The following is an 18,632-nucleotide window of genomic DNA, read 5'->3' on the forward strand; positions in this document are numbered from 1 at the left end:
GAGGAATTTTTCTTCCCAAGTCAGTTCCCCGAGATGTCCCTCAAATATTGGTACTGCCTCTATTGTTGTGTATCCTTATAATTATACAATTGACATAGCTATTATTCATATACCTTGTCCAGATGAATGTGAGGAAAATTTTCTGGAATTTTTGAGGTGCCTGTGAATTAGTGACTTCCTTAATTTCCTGGTAACCTGGATTTTCCCCAGTAGATTTGGCATTCCCAGGGTCTCCTGGGGGTTTCTGTCCTTCAGCTTATGTCCAGGGAATCTGGCAAAGGAACCAATTTAAGGATCTGTCTGCTTGTGTTTCTTGGGATAAAATGGTTTTAAAAAATTTGTGAATGTAGATGATTCTAAAATTAAGACTAAAAATGAGACAGTTACTGCCCAACTCCCTTTTGCCCTCTGTCCTCTCTGTCTGAATCACGTTTATATATCTGAGATCCAATTGTAGTGGTGAATTTTTCACCTTTTAAAAATAAAAAATTTGTCATGCCATTAAAATAGATATTACATAGTAAACATTAAATATAATTTAACTTAAATCTTAAAAGATAATTCTTAGCTAGTTATAGTTTAGAATCAATCCTTTCTTTTTTTTGAAAGATTTTATTTATTTTGAATTTTACAATTTTTCCCCAATCTTGCTTCCCTCCCCCTACCTCCTACAGAAGGCAGTTTGTTAGTCTTTACATTGTTTCCATGGTATGCATTGATTTAAATTGAATGGGATGAGAGAGAAATCACATCCTTAAGAAAGAAACCTATGTATGAGATATTGCAGAATTACATAGGATAACTTTTTTTTTTAAATTAAAGGTAATAGTCTTTTTTCAGACTCCACAATTCTTTCTTAGGATGCAGATGGCATTCTCCATTGCAGATATCCTAGAATGTGCCTGATTATTGCCCTGTTGGTATGAGCAAGTCCATTAAGGTTGATGATCACCCCCATGTTACTGTTAGGGTGTACAGTGTACTTCTGTTCTGCTCATCTCACTCAGCCTCACTTCATGGAAATTCTTCCAGGCTTCCCCGAATTTCCAGCCCTCCTGGTTTCTTATTGAACAATAGTGTTCCATTACATACATATACCACAATTTATTAAGCCATAGAATCAATCCTCTCTAAGACTGATATAGTACTTGGTTATTTCATTGAATCTTGATAACATGTAGGTTCTACATCAGGCTAACTGGAAATACTTCCCTATGCCTTTCAGTTACAGGACATCTCTCTTTTTTCCTTTATTTTAATCAGCAAGAAGAGAAAGAAAAATTTCCCTATTCCAAAAGTATTTTGTCCTTAAATGATTGTAGAATCATAGAATGTCAGGGCTGGAGGCAACTTCAGGCTCATTTAGTTCAAACTCCTCACTTTATTTTTTTTTATTTTTTATTTTTAAAATTTATTTTCATCCATTTGTACATGTACATTTCCAAGTTACAAAGTTTCCCCTCTACTCTCCCTTCCCACCCACCTCCCCCCTTAGTTGGGAATAGTCAGGTTTGCATTTTACATATATATTTTGTTAAACACATTTATGTATTAGTAGTTTTTGGCATGAGGAATTAGGCTTAAGAGAAACAGATACATAAGAGATAATTTTTTTATAAAGTGATCATCAGATTCGGTAGGGGTATTTATTTTTTTCTCTGTGTTTGGTTTTGTTTTGCTTTTCTTTCTCTGGTTGGGGATAATATAGTCCATAATCTGTTAAGTGCAGTTGTCCTAGCTCTCTGGAGTGCCAAGAGGGGTTACTTGTATCAAGGTATCTTATGTTGATGTGAAAATTGTTCTTTTGGCTCTACTCCCTTCACTCAACATCAGGTCCCATAAGTCATTTCATGTTTCTCCACAGTCTTTTCCCATTTTTTACAATTTCTCATGGATATAAGTCCTAGAATTGGTATTGGTGGATCTGGTTGAAAGGGTTTGAACAGTTTTATTGCTCTTTGGGCATAGTTCCATATTGCTCATCCATTCACAACTCCACCAGTAATGCATCAATGTCTCAAGATTGATCATTTTTCCTTTTGCTCATCTTGGCCAATCTGATAGGTGTGAGGTGATATCTCATTGTTATTCTAATTTGCAATTCTCTAATCAATAATGATTTAGAACATTTTTTTCATATGATTATATATAGCTTTAATTTCTTCATTTGAAAACTGTCTTCATATCCTTTAACCATTTATCAATTGAGGAATGACTTGTGACCTTATAAATTTGATGCATTTATATATTATAGAAATGAGACCTTCAGCAGAACTCCTGGTTGTGAAGATTGTTTTCTAGTTTTCTGTTTTTCTTCTAATTTTGGCAGCATTGATTTTATTAGTACAAAATTTTTTAATTTAATATAGTAGAAATCATTCATTTTGCAGTTTATAATGTGCTCTAATTCTTGTTTGGTCATAAATTTATCCCTTTACCATTATTCAGACAGGTAGAGTATTTTTTGATCTATTAATTTATCTATGCTCTTTATGTCTAAATTCTGTACCCATTTTGACCTTATTTTGGTATAGGGTATGAGATTTGAATCTATGCCTAGATTTTGTCAAATTATTTTCCAGTTTTCCCAACAATTTTGTCAAATAGTGAGTTCTTATCCTGGAAGCCTGCTTTGGGTTTCTCAAATAGTAGATTGCTTTAATTGTTTACTGCTTTTTCTTTTGAATCTATCCTAATACACTGATCCATTACACTATTTCTTAACAAGTACCAGGTAGTTTTGATGACTGCTGCTTTATAGTATAGTTTTAGATCTGATGGAGCTAGGTCACCTTCCTTTACATTATTTTTCATCAGTTCCCTTGCTGTTCTTTCCCTTTTGTTACTGCAGATGAATTTTGTTACTATTTTTTTCTAGCTCAGTAAATAGTTTATTTGGTAGTTTGATTGGTCTGGCAAAGAACAAGTAATTTAATTTGGGTAGAATTGTTATTTTTATTATATAGAACTGACTTTATATGGGTATAATTGTGTTCATACAGTTTCTGGGTTTGTCTTGGGAGGTAGATTCCCAAGTATCTTAATATTATCTACAGTTATTTTATTTAAATTTATTTTTTCATCTAAGGCAATGGGGTTTGAGTGACTTGCCCAAGGTCACATAGCTAGGTAATTATTAAGTATCTGAGGCTGAACTTGAAATTATATCCTCCTGACTCCAGGACTGGTGCTCTATCCTCTGCACTACCTAGCACCCCTCCACAATTATTTTAAATGGAATTTCTCTCCCTATCTCTTGTTCTTAGGCTTTCTTGTTCATATATAGAAATGCTGATGATTTATATGGGTTTATTTTATATTCTGTTAATTTGCTCAATTTGTTAATTGTTTTTAAGGAGTTTTTTTGATAATTTTCTGGGTTCTCTAGGTATACCATCTGCAAAGAGTGAAAGTTTTGCTTCCTCATTGCCTATTCTGATTCCTTTAATTTCTTTTTCTTCTCTTATTGCTACTGTTAGTGTTTTTTGTTTGTTTGTTTGTTTAGTTTTTGCAACACATTATTGCCCAAGGCCACACAGCTAGGTAATTATTGTCTGATGTTGGATTTGAACTCAGGTAGTCCTGACTCCAAGGCCACTGCTCTATCCCCTGCTCCACCTAGCTGCCCTTCTGCTGCTAGTGTTTCTAATACTATATTGAAGAATAATGGTGATAGTAGGCATTCTTTTTACACCCCTGAATTTATTGGAAATACTCTGAGTTTATTCCCATCAAATATAATATTTATTGATAGTTTTAGATAGACACTATTTATTTTAAGGAAAACTCCATTTATCTCTACTTTCTAGAGTTTTTAATAGGAATGGATGCTGTGTTTTTATCAAAGTCTTTTTCAGCATCTATTGAGATACTAATATCATTTCGATTGCTATTGATATGTTTAATTATATTGTGTTTTTCTAATGTTGAACCATCCTTCCCTCCCTGCTATAAATCTAACCTGATCATTATGTATTATCTTGGTAATATCTTGCTGTAGTCTCATTGCTCATTTTATTTAAGATTTTTCACCAATATTCATTAGGGAAATTGGACTATAATTTTCATTGTCTGTTTTGGTACTTCCTGGTTTAGGTATCAGCATGTTGGTGTCATAAAAAGAGTTTGGTAGAACTCCTTCCTCTCCTATTTTTTTTAAATAGTTTAGAATAAGAATTAATTGTTGCTTAAATGTTTGGTAAAATTCACTTGTAAATCCATCTCGACCTGGAGCCTTTTTCTTAGGGAGTTTATTGATGATTTCTTCAATTTCTTTTTCTGAAATGGGGTAATTTTTTTTTAGGTTTTTGCAAGGCAGATGGGGTTAAGTGGGTTGCCCAAGGCCACACAGCTAAGTAAGTAAGTGCCTGAGGCTGGATTTGAACTCAGGTACTCCTGAATCCAGGGCTGGTGCTCTATCCACTACATCACCTAGCCGCCCCTGAAATGGGGTTATTTAAGTAATTTATTTTCTCTTCTGTTAATCTGAGCAGTTTGTATTTTTGTAAATATTCATCCATTTCACTAAAGTTATCCAATTTATTGGCATACAGTTTGAATTATCTCTTTAATTTCCTCCTCATTGGTAATTAGTTCACCCTTTTACTTTTTGATACTGATCATTTGGTTATCTTTTCTCTTTTTCTAAATCAGATTATTCAGAGGTTTGTCTATTTTATTGGCTTTTCATAAAACCAACTCTTAGATTGATTTATGAGATCAATAGATTTTTTCCTTTCTATTTTATTAATCTCTCCCTTGATTTTCAGAATTTCTAATTTGATATTTAATTTGTTCTTTTTCTAGCATTTTTAGTTGCATGCCCAATTCATTGATCTCCTCTTTCTCTATTTTATTCATATAGGCAGTTAGAGATATAAAATTTCCCCTAAAAACTGCCTTGGCTGCAACCCATAAATTTTGCTATAATGTCTCATTATGATTGTTTCCTTGGATGTAATTATTGATTATTTCCATTATTTGCTGTTTGACCCACCCATTATTTAAGATAAAGTTATTTAATTTCCAATTAGTTCTTGGTTTATCTTTCCCTGATCCTTTATTACATGTAATTTTTATTGTATCATGATCTGAAAAGTGTGTATTTATTATTTCTGCCTTTCTGCATTTGATTTTAAGGTTTTTATGCCCTAGTACATGATCAGTTTTGGTGAAGGTGCCATGTACTGCTGAGAAAAAGGTATATTCTTTTCTATCCCCAATTAAGTTTTCTTCAGAGGTCTATAATATCTAAGTTTTCTAAGATTTCATGCACCTTCTTAACTTCCTTCTTGTTTATTTAGTTGTTAGATTTAACTAGTTCTGAGAGGGGGAGGTCGAAGTCTCCCATTATTAAAGTTTTGTTGTCTATTTTTCTTTGTAATTCACTCACCTTTTCCTCTAGGAATCTGGAAGCTATCCCACTAGGTGCATACATGTTTAGTAATGATGTAGCTTCATTTCCAATGGTGCCTTTTAAGAAGATGTAGTTTCCTTCCTTATCCCTTTTAATGGCATTGATTTTTCCTTTTACTTTATCTGAGATTAGAATCGCTACCCCAGATTTTTTTATTTCAGTTGAGGCATAATATATTTTGGTCTAACCTTTTATCTTTACCCATGTGTATCTTTCTGCTTTAAATGTGTTTTTTTTGTAAACAACATATTGTAGAATTCTGGTTTTTAATCCATTCTTTCTGTTTCCATTTTATGGAACAGTTCATCCCATTCACATTTATAGTTAAGATTACTAATTCTGTATTCCCCTCTATGTTCTCTTTCCCCATTTAGATTTATCTCTTTCCTTTTCTCTTACTCCTCCTCACCAAAATTTTACTACCTTTCCCCTTTGATTTATTTTTTAAAAATTTAAATTTCAAATAAAAAAATGAAATTTAAGTTTATTTTCACTTATACCTTCCCTTCCCTTTTTATCAGTCCCTTCTTCCCTTATCTTCCTCTTTCCCAGTCCCCCCCTTCCCTTTTGGATTTTTTAAACTCAAGTGGGAATGTATCTTATTCCCTCACTGGGCTAAATCTATTGAATAGAATTTACACAGCATTCAGATTCTCCCTTTCCCTCTAAAATTATAAATCTTTGTGCCTCTTCTCTTGGTGCTCTAATATGCTTGATAAGCTCCTATTATTATCAAAATTGTTTACTTGATTGTTTGATAAACAGCATTGACTCAAATAGCATCAAATTATAATTAAAATCTTTTTTTTGCCTTACCCCCTTTTCAAGTATCTTTCAAGTACACACAGCCTTCTTCACAAGCCAAAATATCTTCCAAAGTCATATCATTTCTTGAACCTCTTCAAAGAAGGGACAAGATCCAATTAAACCTCTATCCCTTAGGTTCATTCTCTTCAATTATATTTTACCCTCTAATTATCCTTAGAGAAGTAAAATTCTAATGAGTTAAAAATCGATAAATATTCCCTTTTTATGGACCACCATTTGTTTAAAATAATTTTGTTTTTTTCAGTCCCTTTTTGATTTACCTTTCTTATATAACTCTGTTGGTCCAGGCTTTCTAGTAGTCCAGTGATATGTAGATTGTCTTTTTTGGATCTGTTTTCCAGGTCATTTGTTTTCTCTCAGAAGTACCTTTACATATTCTTCAAATTTTTTCAACCTTTTTATTTTGTTTGATGGAATCTTGTAGTCTTGTAGACTCATTGGTTTCTAACTGTTCAACTTTAGTTTTTAGGATTTCATTTTCTTCAATTAATTTTTGTGTTTCCTTTTAAAGGTATTGAATTCTCTTGTCAGCTTTTCACAATTTTCCTGCATGACTGTTTCTTTTTTTTCCATTTTTCTTCTTTGTTTTTTAAATTATTTTTTTGAGCTCTTCATTGAGCTTATCTGTTCAATTTATAGAGTGTTTGATACTTCTGTGAGTGATGTTTCACCCCCTTTCTTCTTCAGACATGGCAATAATGTCATCTTTATCTGTGAAGTATTTTTTCTATAGTGAGCACTCTTTTAGCGTTTTTTGCTCACCTTTCTTGTGGTAGTTCTGCTCCTGGGGTATATAGAGTATAGATCCAAGCTTTTATTTTCCTGGGGCTGGGATCTGATCCCTAGCTTGTTGTTGGCCAAGACATTGCCTGTGCAGTCCAGGCCTTGCCTTTGCAGAGGTCCCCCCCACACACACCTTTATGTCCAGGTTCTGACTTAACAGAGGATTGTTCCTGACCCAGTCCTGTCTTTTACCCTGATGTTTCAAAACTCCTAATTTTATAAAGGAGGGAATTGAGACTTAAAATGATCAATTGCAATATTCAACTACTGTCTGCCATTTTGGTGGGCTTGAGGTAGCACTCTGGGAATTTCTTTGTTATAAGAAAGTAGTTATTTGAACAAAATTTCTTTGGAGGCCCCTTCCATCTGGAAACTGTGATCCAACTTGCCCAAAGAATAAACATACTAATAGAGATGGGGTGAAACCCCAGTTCTGTCAGCCCAAATATTTCTACTTCTACCCAAGGTTATGCACTTTTTTAGGCAAAGTCAACATCATACTCCACACATTCTCACTTATATAACAACTTAAGCTTTATGTTACATATCACTCATCCCTCTTCCCTTCTCTATCCTCCCCCCAAAGATACACGCAAACATTTAAGTTTTCTGTTACATAAATGCTTTCCTCATGGTCAGTAAGTTCCAAGGCTAGGCATAAGATTCAGATGTTGCAGTCCTAACTTCCGTACAGGGCTTACGAAAATCAGACAAGATAATGAATGTGTAAAAGTACTTTAAAAACTATAAAATTCTGAACAAATATGAGGTAATATCCTCATCATGATCTAATAACATTGCTTTCTTAGCATGGGCAGAATTGTTAGTGAAGTATCATGGTTTCCTAGGATATTAAACTGAAAAAAAATGTAATACAGAGAGGTCAGTTTACTCTGAGAATATTAATGCTTTTTTGTATTTATCTTCTTTTAGTTAATTCTTGAGACCTCCTTCCTTCATCTTAGAGTCTTTTCTTTTTCTCTTGCTAGGTATTTTGGATACAGCTATTGTTGATCGAGGAAGAAATGTGATTTCCAGTTCTCGAGATGGGACTGCTCGGCTTTGGGATTGTGGACGATCAGCCTGCCTGGGCATCATTGCAGATTGTGGCTCTCCTGTTAATGGAATTGCTGTGGGCACTGCAGACAACACGATAAACCTTGGCTCCCCTGTGAAAGTTCCTAGTAAGTATATATTGTTGACATCCATTCTGGTTCTGAAAAGTAGGTGTCATTCTGACTTACTAAGACTGCCTCTTATTGTGTTATAGATAAGTAGCAGATTGGACAGAATGCTGCACCTGGGATCAGGAAGACCTAAGTGCAAATCCAGTCTTACATACTTATTTACCTATGTGACCCTGGGCAAATCACTTAACCACTCTTTTCTTCAAATAACAGGCCCAAGATGTTATGAAGATCAAATGAGAAAGTGCTTGAAAGTGCTTAGCACAATGTCTGGTCGGTAGCATGCTCTATAAACGATGTCTACACTGACAGTCACAGCTCTCAGATATGAGGAAATGATAGCCCCCATTGGTCAGGAGTATTATGTTTAGTTGTCGGCACTAGGTTTAGATAGACGATCCATAACAGGGAGATTGTCTGGAGAAAGGCTTGAAGTCCATGCTGTTTGAATTAAATAGGGATGTTCAGACTGGAGAAAGGACTCAGGGAGTAGATAATTGTCTTCAAGGTTGAAAGACTGTTTTATAGAAAAGGGATTAGTCTTGTTCACAGTAGCTTATAAAGGAAGAACCAGAAGCAATGGGCAGAATTTGAGATGAGGCTGATTTAGAGTTTACATCAGGAAAAACTTCCTAACATTGACAGTTATGCTGCAATGGAATGTTTCCTCATGAGTTGTGAGTTTGTTGTCATTATAGGTCTTCAAGCAGAGGCAGAATGATCTCCTGTATCTTTTGTAACAAGAATTCTTTTTCAGATAGGAGTTAGATTAGGAGGCCACTAAATACCCTTTTCCTAAAATACTTATTTCCTAGAGGATCAAATATAAACTGTGTTTGACCCTTAAAGCTCATTACAATCTGTTTTCTCTCCTTATAGTTTTATAGATCGTTCCCCTCGACTCCCTCTAGGTCCAGCCATAGTGTTCAAACTTGGTATTCATTTCATGTGATGCTCCATCTCCCATCTCTGTACCTTATATTGTCTGGGCCTTCCATGCCTGGAAGGTCTCCCTCCTCAGTCTCTGCCTCTTGGAATTCCTGGTTTCCTTCAAGACCCAGCTCAGATGGCATCTCCTAAAGAAAACTTTTCTTTATACTTGTAAGCGATATGTTCTAAACATATATACATACACACTCGTATATGTTCTAAACACACACATATATATCTATAGAGGTATCTCTCTATAATGTGTATGTGTGTGTGTAAAATGTATGGCCAAGTTTCATTTTTGCCTTTGTATCCCCAGTGCTTACAATAATGCCTAGCACATACTATGCTCTTCATAATTGCTTATTGATGACCTCCATTTCCTTAATATCTTTACTTCTTACCCTTTGCAATGTGATTTCTAATTTGCTTTTTTACTGAACATGCTTTGGCAAGAATTGTTAATGATCTCTCTCCCTTTTCCTTTTTCTCTTTTTGTCGCCATTCTCTCATTTTGATCAAATCCATTATTTTATTTTTGTCTTTTACATTACTGTAATTTCTAGATTACCCCTTATCCATTTTTTTCACACTGAATATTCCCATGTGACAAAGAAAAACAGTTATGAAAATGAGTATAGTCACCTCATCTGACATCATATGCAACATAACATACCCACAGTTCTCCAACTCTGCATAAAGAGGAGGAAGTAGTTTTTCATTATTTGTCCTCTCAAGACCAAAACTGATCATTACTCATGCTCAAAAGTTGGAACTCCTTTTAGTGATCTTTTTGTTTACATCATTGAAGTCATTATGTATATATTGTTCTATATTGTTCTCCTAGTTTTCCTGAGTTCATTAAATCAGTTCATATAGATCTTCCCATAGTTTTCTGAAATTTTTGTATTTTAAATTTATCATTCTCTTATATTCAAATGCCATAGTTTGTCCAGCAAACTGTGTAAGGAAACTCACTTTTTCCCAGTTTTTGGCCCCCACTAAAAGAAATACAAAGCTTTGAGGGTCAATATTCTCTTTTTATTTAAGTCATTGGGGTTAAGTGACTTGCCCAAGATCACACAGCTAGGCAATCATTAAGTGTCTGAGTCCTCCTGACTCCCAGTCCGGTGCTCTATTCATTGTGCCACCTAGTTGCCCTCAGTCAGTATTCTCTTAATTACTAACGCTGATAGTCTTCATTACTAAAAAGAGGTTCAAATCCTTTTTCACATTTCTATTACTTTTGACATTTGGTTTGTCCTTCCCTCTTGGCATTCCTTCATTTCTTTGATACACAATCACAGATGTAGAGCCTTTAAGGGCCTCTAGGCCAACCTTCTAATTTTACCGAAGAGAAAAGTGAGGCCCATTTCTATGGAGCATTCTTCCCGTTTCCATACAGATAGTTTCTCAGACTGCTTTTGAACTCCAAAACCAGGACTTTTTCTTTTTTCTTTCTTTCTTTCTTTTTTAATAGCATGGTAGCAGATGTTTCCTTTTTAATAGTTCAATATATTCAGTGTGAATTTACAACTTTTCGAAAACTTCATTTATATAGAATCATATCTACAACAATTAACATTTTAATGAAATCAAAGAAATGAAGCACATTCAGAAATATAAACTAATATCACCCCTGCAACCAGGGAACATACAGAAATTTTTTTTAAACTTTCTATTCTGGGGGCGGCTAGGTGGCACAGTGCATAGAGCACTGGCCCTGGAGTCAGGAGTACCTGAGTTCAAATGTGGTCTCAGACACTTAATAATTGCCTAGCTGTGTGGCCTTGGGCAAGTCACTTAACCCCATGGCCTTGCAAAAAAAACCAAACAAACCCTAAACTTTCTATTCTGGAATAAAAAATTATTTTTACTCTATTGCTATAACCAGTATTTAAACATTTTGTTAGAAAATCTTCCCATATGGAGAAATTTCCAATAAATTACCTTTTTTGAAATTCTGGGTAATAGTGCCACCAACTGGCAATAAAGATTTTGATATTTTCTTAAATGTCAAAAGAGACATATTCAAATACGCAGTCATTCCATATGCACAAGAACTGTAATTCACAATGAATTGAAAAATTTATGTATAAAAGGTTTTCACCAGAATTATTTAATTAGAAAAATAGAAACTTATTCCATACAGTTTGCATTATAGAATACAGGGCACATGAAAAGAAGACAATAGTCACTCAAAACCTATCATACATTTTTACCCTAGTGCTAAATTTTTCATTTTAAATTCTCAAAACTTAACTGGTTGAGGGATTAACAATTAAATTACTGTTGTTAATAATTTAATACTTTGCGATCACTTTTTAAGATGTGACAACTTATACATATGTACATTATTCCCTACTACCCAAAGAACTTAAAATACTGATAGCTAGCTGAAGATACCAATATATTGGGTCTTGAATGAATATGCTTTATTTTTTTTTTCATTTTTTTTTTTTTTTAGGTTTTTGCAAGGCAAATGGGATTAAGTGGCTTGCCCAAGGCCACACAGCTAGGTAATTATTAAGTGTCTGAGACCAGATTTGAACCCAGGTACTCCTGACTCCAGGGCAGGTGCTTTATCCACTGTGCCACCTAGCTGTTTTTTTTGAGAGTATCCAACACACACTATTTTTCCAGTTCTCTGGATTGTCTTTCCCTCCTGGTCCTCTCCCATATATTTAAAATAATAACAGTCCGAGTAGAAGTAATGGAATGTTATTGTTCTATAAGAAATGAAAAGCAGACAAATTTCAGAAAAATCTGGAAAATATTAACATAAATTGATGATAATGTGAGCAGAACCAAAAAAGAACCTAATACACAGTAATATAAACATTATGCAATGATCCAACTATGATATACTAGCTCAACAAATCTATACATGATCTAACATAATTCCAAAAAGATTCATGATAGAAAATGCTATCTGCATCCAGAGAAAGAACTATGGAATCTGAATCCAAATCAAAGCATACTATTTTTCACCTTTTTTTTTCTTTCTTAGGATTTTCTTTTTTATTCTGATTTTTTTCACAACATAACTGATGTGAAAATATGTTTAACATGTATAACCTATATCAGATTGTTTGCTGTCTTAAGGAGTGGGGAGGAAAGGAAGGGAGAGAGAAAAATTTAGAACTCCAAATCTTATAACAATGAATGTTGAAAGCTATTGTCTTTACATGTAATTGAAAAAAAAATGCAATATAATGCAAAAAAAACCCCAACCCAGTATACTAATTCTACTGTCGTTGCTTATACAGGGGATAAATGGGTGTAAAATCTACTGTCCTCTATAACTGCAGTATCTGGATTTTTGTATGTCCTGTTTTTACTCAGTCCTGATCTAGATATATAAGGTTGTAATGTATATCATTTCAAAAAAGGGAAAAAAAGGGCAGTTCTGTGGTGCAGAGGATAGAGTAATCAGTCCTGGATTCAGGAGGATCTGATTTCAAATTCAGCCCCTCAAACTAGTTACTTAATAGTTGTTTGACCCTAGTCAAGTCATTTAACCTCATTGCCCCCACCCCCACAAAAACCAAGACAAAGAAAATAAATATTCTCTTTCTTAGGATTTCAACTTGCCATTATATCAGAAATAAGAATATAGTTACCATGTGCTTTCTAATGACTTTCTTCCAAAAACTAATTTCTAGTAAAGATTTCTCCAAATGGACAAATACAGACATAAATGCTGGAATAATTAATTTCTAATTCTGGCAAATATAGAAATTATCTACAATAAGTACTCACTAGGAATATCGATGAAGTCAGTATATGCAACAGTCATTCAAATGGTCATATCCAAAACTTTGGTTATGACTTAAATTTGCTTCAAAAAGACAAAACCCACACTTTGATTGACACACAGATCATAAGAAAAACTTCAAAATGCCACCGAGGTCTTGTGGCATGTGCTGCTTCTGCAGCTTTATTCTGTTTACTGTGCAAGAACTTTGTTATGTTTGCTTTGTCCTAAGTTTTAATTCATGCTGATGCTTAGTAAGATTTTCTTCTGTTACTAGTGTTTATAGATATTCCTTTAAAGTATTATTTTTAAATAATGTAGTCACAGAGCTGCCAATATTTTCTGGGGGTTGATCTTTTAAACAGTTTCTAGCATTAAGAACCTCTTATGATTTTGCATGCTACTGAATTCTTTATCATAGCTGCCATACTTAATTTGTTCTAATAGTCTTCATTCTTGTAGAAGTTGCTTAGTGAGATCCTTGAGATTTGAAGTATATTTTCTTCTTTGGTTGACTAGTTCATCTATTCTTCTCCTTGAGTATTTAATACTTTTAATTCTAATTGTCTAGAAGTCAGTTTAGCTTGCAAAGTTTGAATTTCAGACCTTTTTGTGTGTATGTGTTTTATAAAGGTTTTATCTATTTTCAGTTTTACAATTTTTCCCCAATCTTACTTCCCTCCCCCCAACCCCCCCCAGAGAAGGCAATTTGCCAGTCCTTACATTGTTTCCATGGTATACATTGATCCAAATTGAATGTGATGAGGGAGAAATCATATCCTTAAGGAAGAAACATAAATTAAAAGAGATAGCAAGATCAGACAATAAGATATCAGTTTTTTTTTTCCTAAATTGAGGTAATAGTCCTTGGTCTTTGTTCAAACTCCACAGTTCTTTCTCTGGATACAGGTGGTATTCTCCATTGCAGACAGCCCCAATTTGTCACTGATTGTTACGCTGATGGAATGAGCATGTCCATCAAAATCGATCATCACCCCCATGTTGCTTTTAGGGTATACAGTGTTTTTCTGTTTCTGCTCATCTCACTCAGCATCAGTTCATGCAGATGCCTTCAGGCTTCCCTGAATTGCCATCTTTTCTGGTTTCTAATAGAACAGTAGTGTTCCATGACATACATATACCACAGTTTGCCAAGCCATTCCCCAATTGAAGGACATTTCCTTGATTTCCAGTTCTTTGCCACCACAAACAGAGCTGCTATGAATATTTCTTTCGTACAAGTGATGTTTTTTACCTTTTTCATCATCTCTTCAGGGTGTAGACCCAGTAGTGGTATTGCTGGATCAAAGGGTATGCACATTTTTGCTGCCCGTTGGGCATAGTTCCAGACTGCTCTCCAGAAAGCTTGGATGAGTTCACAGCTCCACCAACAACGTATTAGTGTTCCAGATTTCCCACAACACTTCCAACAATGATCATTGTCCTTTCTGGTTATATTGGCCGGTCTGAGAGGTGTGAGGTGGTACCTCAGAGATGCTTTAATTTGCGTTTCTCTAATAAATAATCATTTAGAGCAATTTTTCATATGACTATAGATAGCTTTGATCTCCTCATCTGTAAATTGCCTTTGCATATCCTTTGATCATTTGTCAAGTGGGGAATGACTTTTTTTTAAAAAAAATTGACTCAGTTCTCTGTATATTTTTTAAATGAGTCCTTTGTTAGAAGTACTATTTGTAAAAATTGTTTCCCTGTTTACTACATTTCTTTTGATCTTGGTTACAGTGATTATGTCTATGCAAAAGCTTTCTAATTTAATGTAATCAAAATCTTCTAGTTTGTGTTTAGTGATTTTCTTCATCTCTTTCTTAGTCATGAACTACTTCCCTTTCCATAGATCTGAAAGGTAAACTACTCCTTGATCTTCTATTTTGCTTATAATATTGTTTTTTATGTCTAAATCTTGCATCTATTTTGCTCTTATCTTGGTGTAGGGTATGAGGTGTTGGTCTAATCTAAGTTTCTTCCATACTGACTTCCAAGTTTCCCAGCAGTTTTTATCGAAGAGAGAGTTTTTATCCCAATAGCTGGATTCTTTGTGTTTATCAAACAGTAGATTATTATAATTGTTTCGCTATTACACCTAGTCTATTCCACTGGTCCACCACTCTATTTCTTAGCCAATACCAGATAGTTTTGATGACTGATAATTTATAATATAATTAAATCTGGTAAGGCTAAGCCACTTTCTTTTGCACTTTTTTCATTGAATTCCTGGAAATTTCTGACATTTTATTTCTCCCTTTCAATTTACTTAACACCTTTTCTTACTCATTAAAGTAATTTTTTGAAATCTTGATAGGTAGGGCACTAAAGAGGTAGTTTAATTTTGGTAGAATTGTCATTTTTATTAGCTCGAATTTATTCTATTATCCATGAGCAGTTGATGTTTTGTCAGTTATTTAAATCTGATTTAATTTGTGTGAGAAGTGTTTTGTAATTGTTTTCAAAAAGTTTCTCTGTCTGCCTTGGCAAATAGACTCCCAGGTATTTTATATTGTGTGAGGTTACTTTGAATGGGATTTCTCTTTCTAACTCTTCCTGCTGTATCTTGATAGTCATATATAGAAAAGTTGAGGATTTATGAGGCTTTATTTTATATCCTGCAACTTTGCTAAAGTTGCTAATTGTTTCCAGTAGTTTTTTGGATGATTTCATGGGATTCTCTAGGTATACCATCATGTCATCTGCAAAGAATGAGAGTTTTGTCTCTTCCTTCAGTTTCTTTATCTTCTCTTATTGCTGAGGCTAACATTTCTAATACGATATTGAATAGTAGTGGTGATAATGGGCATCCTTGTTTCACCCTGATCTTATTGAGAATTCCTCTAGCCTCTCTCCTGGTTGAATATAATGCTTGTTGATGGTTTCAAGATATACTCCTTATTATTCTAAAGAACAGTCCATTCTGAATTTCATTGTTTTGAAATTCTTTTTTATTAACTACTTTCTAAATCAATATTAGTCTGTCTCATGTGATCACAATTACTCTGTTCTTGACTTTAGCTACAGGAGAATATATCAAATTGTGACTGTAAAGAAGTTGATTTGGATTGAAGTTGAGCATTCTTACAAGTTATTTTTTTCTGTAAATTACAGCAGCGCCAATTCTCAGTCTTCTATTTTCTTCATTGTCTTTTTTGTAGACCATTAATCAAATCAGACTTCCCACCTCGTTGAACAAGTTTTCATTTCCTGTTTACCTTTTTTGTAGTTGGTTCTGTAATTTCAATTTTAATACTCTCCAAAAAATTTTGAATTTCAGTTTTTTAGTTATTAATAATCTCTTTGAATAATTCATCTAAACAGATAATTCGCCTTTGTTCTTAGTGTTCATAGCTATCCTTAAATGTCATCTTCAAATCTTTTTATTCTTTCATTTTGGCATGATTCATCTAGCTGATCAATTTTCACTGCATTTGTTTTTCTAATTCTCCTTTTGTGATTTTGAAGTTTGCATTTAGCTCATTTGCTTTAATTTCTTCTTATTCTTGGTATGCTTTTATCATTTCCTGACAGTTTTTCCATATTTAGTCTGCCTCTTCTTTGACCTGAGTTTATTTTATTTTTTGAGTTTATCTTTGATTTCCTTTGAATTCATTTCTATTTTTAATTTTTGTGCTCATTTTACTTTGATAATGTGAGAGTTGATATATTCCTTCAATTTCTCATTTTCTCTGCTCATTCTAATGACATTAATTTCCATAATTTCATAGAGTTGATGTATTCTTTTTTTTTAGAATTTCACTTTGTTTAAACAATTAAATTAAAAAATTTAACTTTGTTAAACAAAGTATAACTTTCTCTTTTTTTAGGTTTTTGCAAAGCAAACAGGGTTAAGTGGCTTGCCCAAGGCCATACATCTAGGTAATTATTAAGTATCTGAGACCGGATTTGAGCCCAGGTACTCCTGACTCCAGGACCGGTGCTTTATCCACTATGCCACCTAGCTGCCCCCAAAGTATAACTTTCTAAATGCATTTCTAATTTCTTAATTCCCCCCCACCATTCTCTTCATCCCGTCCCTTTCCTCCCATCCTTCTCCAGGGCAAGACAGATTTCCTCATCCTATTAAGTGTGCATGTCATTTCCTACCCGAGCCATTTCTGATGGGAGTGAAGGCTCATTAATTCCCCTTTGCCTCCTCCCCCCTCCATTGAAAAAGCTTTTTCTTGACTCTTATGATGTCTTATAAAGTCTCTCAGCTTCTTCATCTCCTTTTCCTTCCTCCCAGTACTTTCCCCCATTGCCCATTGACTCCATCTCTTTATCACATCCTACCATTATATTCAACACCTTCCTATGTCCTGTCTATATATGCTCTTTCTAACAGCTCTTATGAATGAGAAAGTTCATATGAGTTATCAATATCTTCTTCCCATGCAGGAATACAAACAGTTCAACATCATCAAGTTCCCCATAGTTAGTCCCTCTCTTCCACTCCCTTTATAGTTCACCAGCATCCTGTACTTGGAGATCAAACTTTCTGTTCAGCTATGGTTGTCTCATTAGGAAAGTTTGAAAGCCCCCTGTTTCATTGAAAATCCATCTTTTCCCCTGAAAGAAGATGATTTTCTGTTTTGCTGGGTAGTTGATTCTCAATTGTAAACCAAGATGTTTTGCCTTCCAGAATATGATATTCCAATCCCTAGAAGACCTTAATATTTAGATGCCGCCAGATCCTGTGTAATCCTGACTATGGAACTTGAATTGTCTGTTTCTGGCAGCTTTTAGAATTTTCTCTTTGATTTGGGAGTTTTGGAATTTGGCTATAATATTCCTGGAAGTTTTTCCTTTGGGGATCCCTTTAAGAGGTGACTGGTGAATTCTCTCAATTTCTATTTTACCCTCAGCTTATAGGATCTCAGGGCAATTTTGCTATATTATTTCTTGAAAAATGAAGTCTAGGCTCTTCACCTGATCTTGACTTTCAGATAGCCCAATAATTTTCAAATTATTTCTTCTGGATCTGTTTCAAGGTCAGTTGTTTTGCCAGTGAGATATTTCACATTTTCTTCTAATTTTTGGCTTTTCTGGAAGAGTTTTATTTCTTCCTGATTTCTTGCAGAGTCATCCTTTAGTTCCATTCTGCATTTGAAGGAGTTATTTCTTCAGAGCTTTTTTTTTTTTCAGGTTTTTCCAAGGCAAACAGGGTTCAGTGGTTTGCCCAAGGCCACACAGCTAGGTAATTATTAAGTGTCTGAGACCAGATTTGAACTCCGGTACTCTTGACTCCAGGGCCTGTGCTTTATCCACTATGCCACCTAGCTGCTCCTCAGAGAGCTTTTTAATCTCCTTTTCCAGCTGACCAATTCTGCTTTTTAAGGCATTCTTCTCCTCATTTGCCTTTTGATTTGCTTTTTTTGCATTAGGCCTAAATTGATTAACATATTATTTTCTTCAGCATTTTTTTGTCTATCTTTCACCAAGCTTTTGATTTGGTTTTCATGATTTCTGTATCACAGTCATTTCTCCTCCCAATTTTTCCTCCACTTCCTTCCTTATTTGCTTTTCAGAGTCTTTTTTGAGCTCATCCATAATGTGAGCCCATTTTCTTTTTCTCTTGGAGGTTTTGGATATGGAAGCTTCAATTTTGTCATTATCTGAGTACTTGTTTTGATCTTCCATGAGACTAAAGCAAATCTCTATGGTCAGATCCTTCTTTTTCTGGTGTTTAACTCATTTCCTCATTTCCTCAGCCCATTTACAG

General features: G+C 34.3%; 1 protein-coding gene across 1 annotated transcript in view; it reads left to right on the forward strand.

Moving 5' to 3' along the window:
- Positions 1-18,632, forward strand: part of PAAF1 (proteasomal ATPase associated factor 1) — an 81,697-nt gene that overhangs the window by 36,248 nt on the left and 26,817 nt on the right. The window contains exon 7 of the mRNA XM_074216848.1: positions 8,017-8,211. Within this exon, the coding sequence (XP_074072949.1) occupies positions 8,017-8,211 (195 nt within the window). The remainder of the gene's footprint in view (positions 1-8,016; positions 8,212-18,632) is intronic.

This window comes from Macrotis lagotis, chromosome 1, assembly GCF_037893015.1.
Source record: "Macrotis lagotis isolate mMagLag1 chromosome 1, bilby.v1.9.chrom.fasta, whole genome shotgun sequence".
NCBI lineage: Eukaryota > Metazoa > Chordata > Mammalia > Peramelemorphia > Peramelidae > Macrotis > Macrotis lagotis.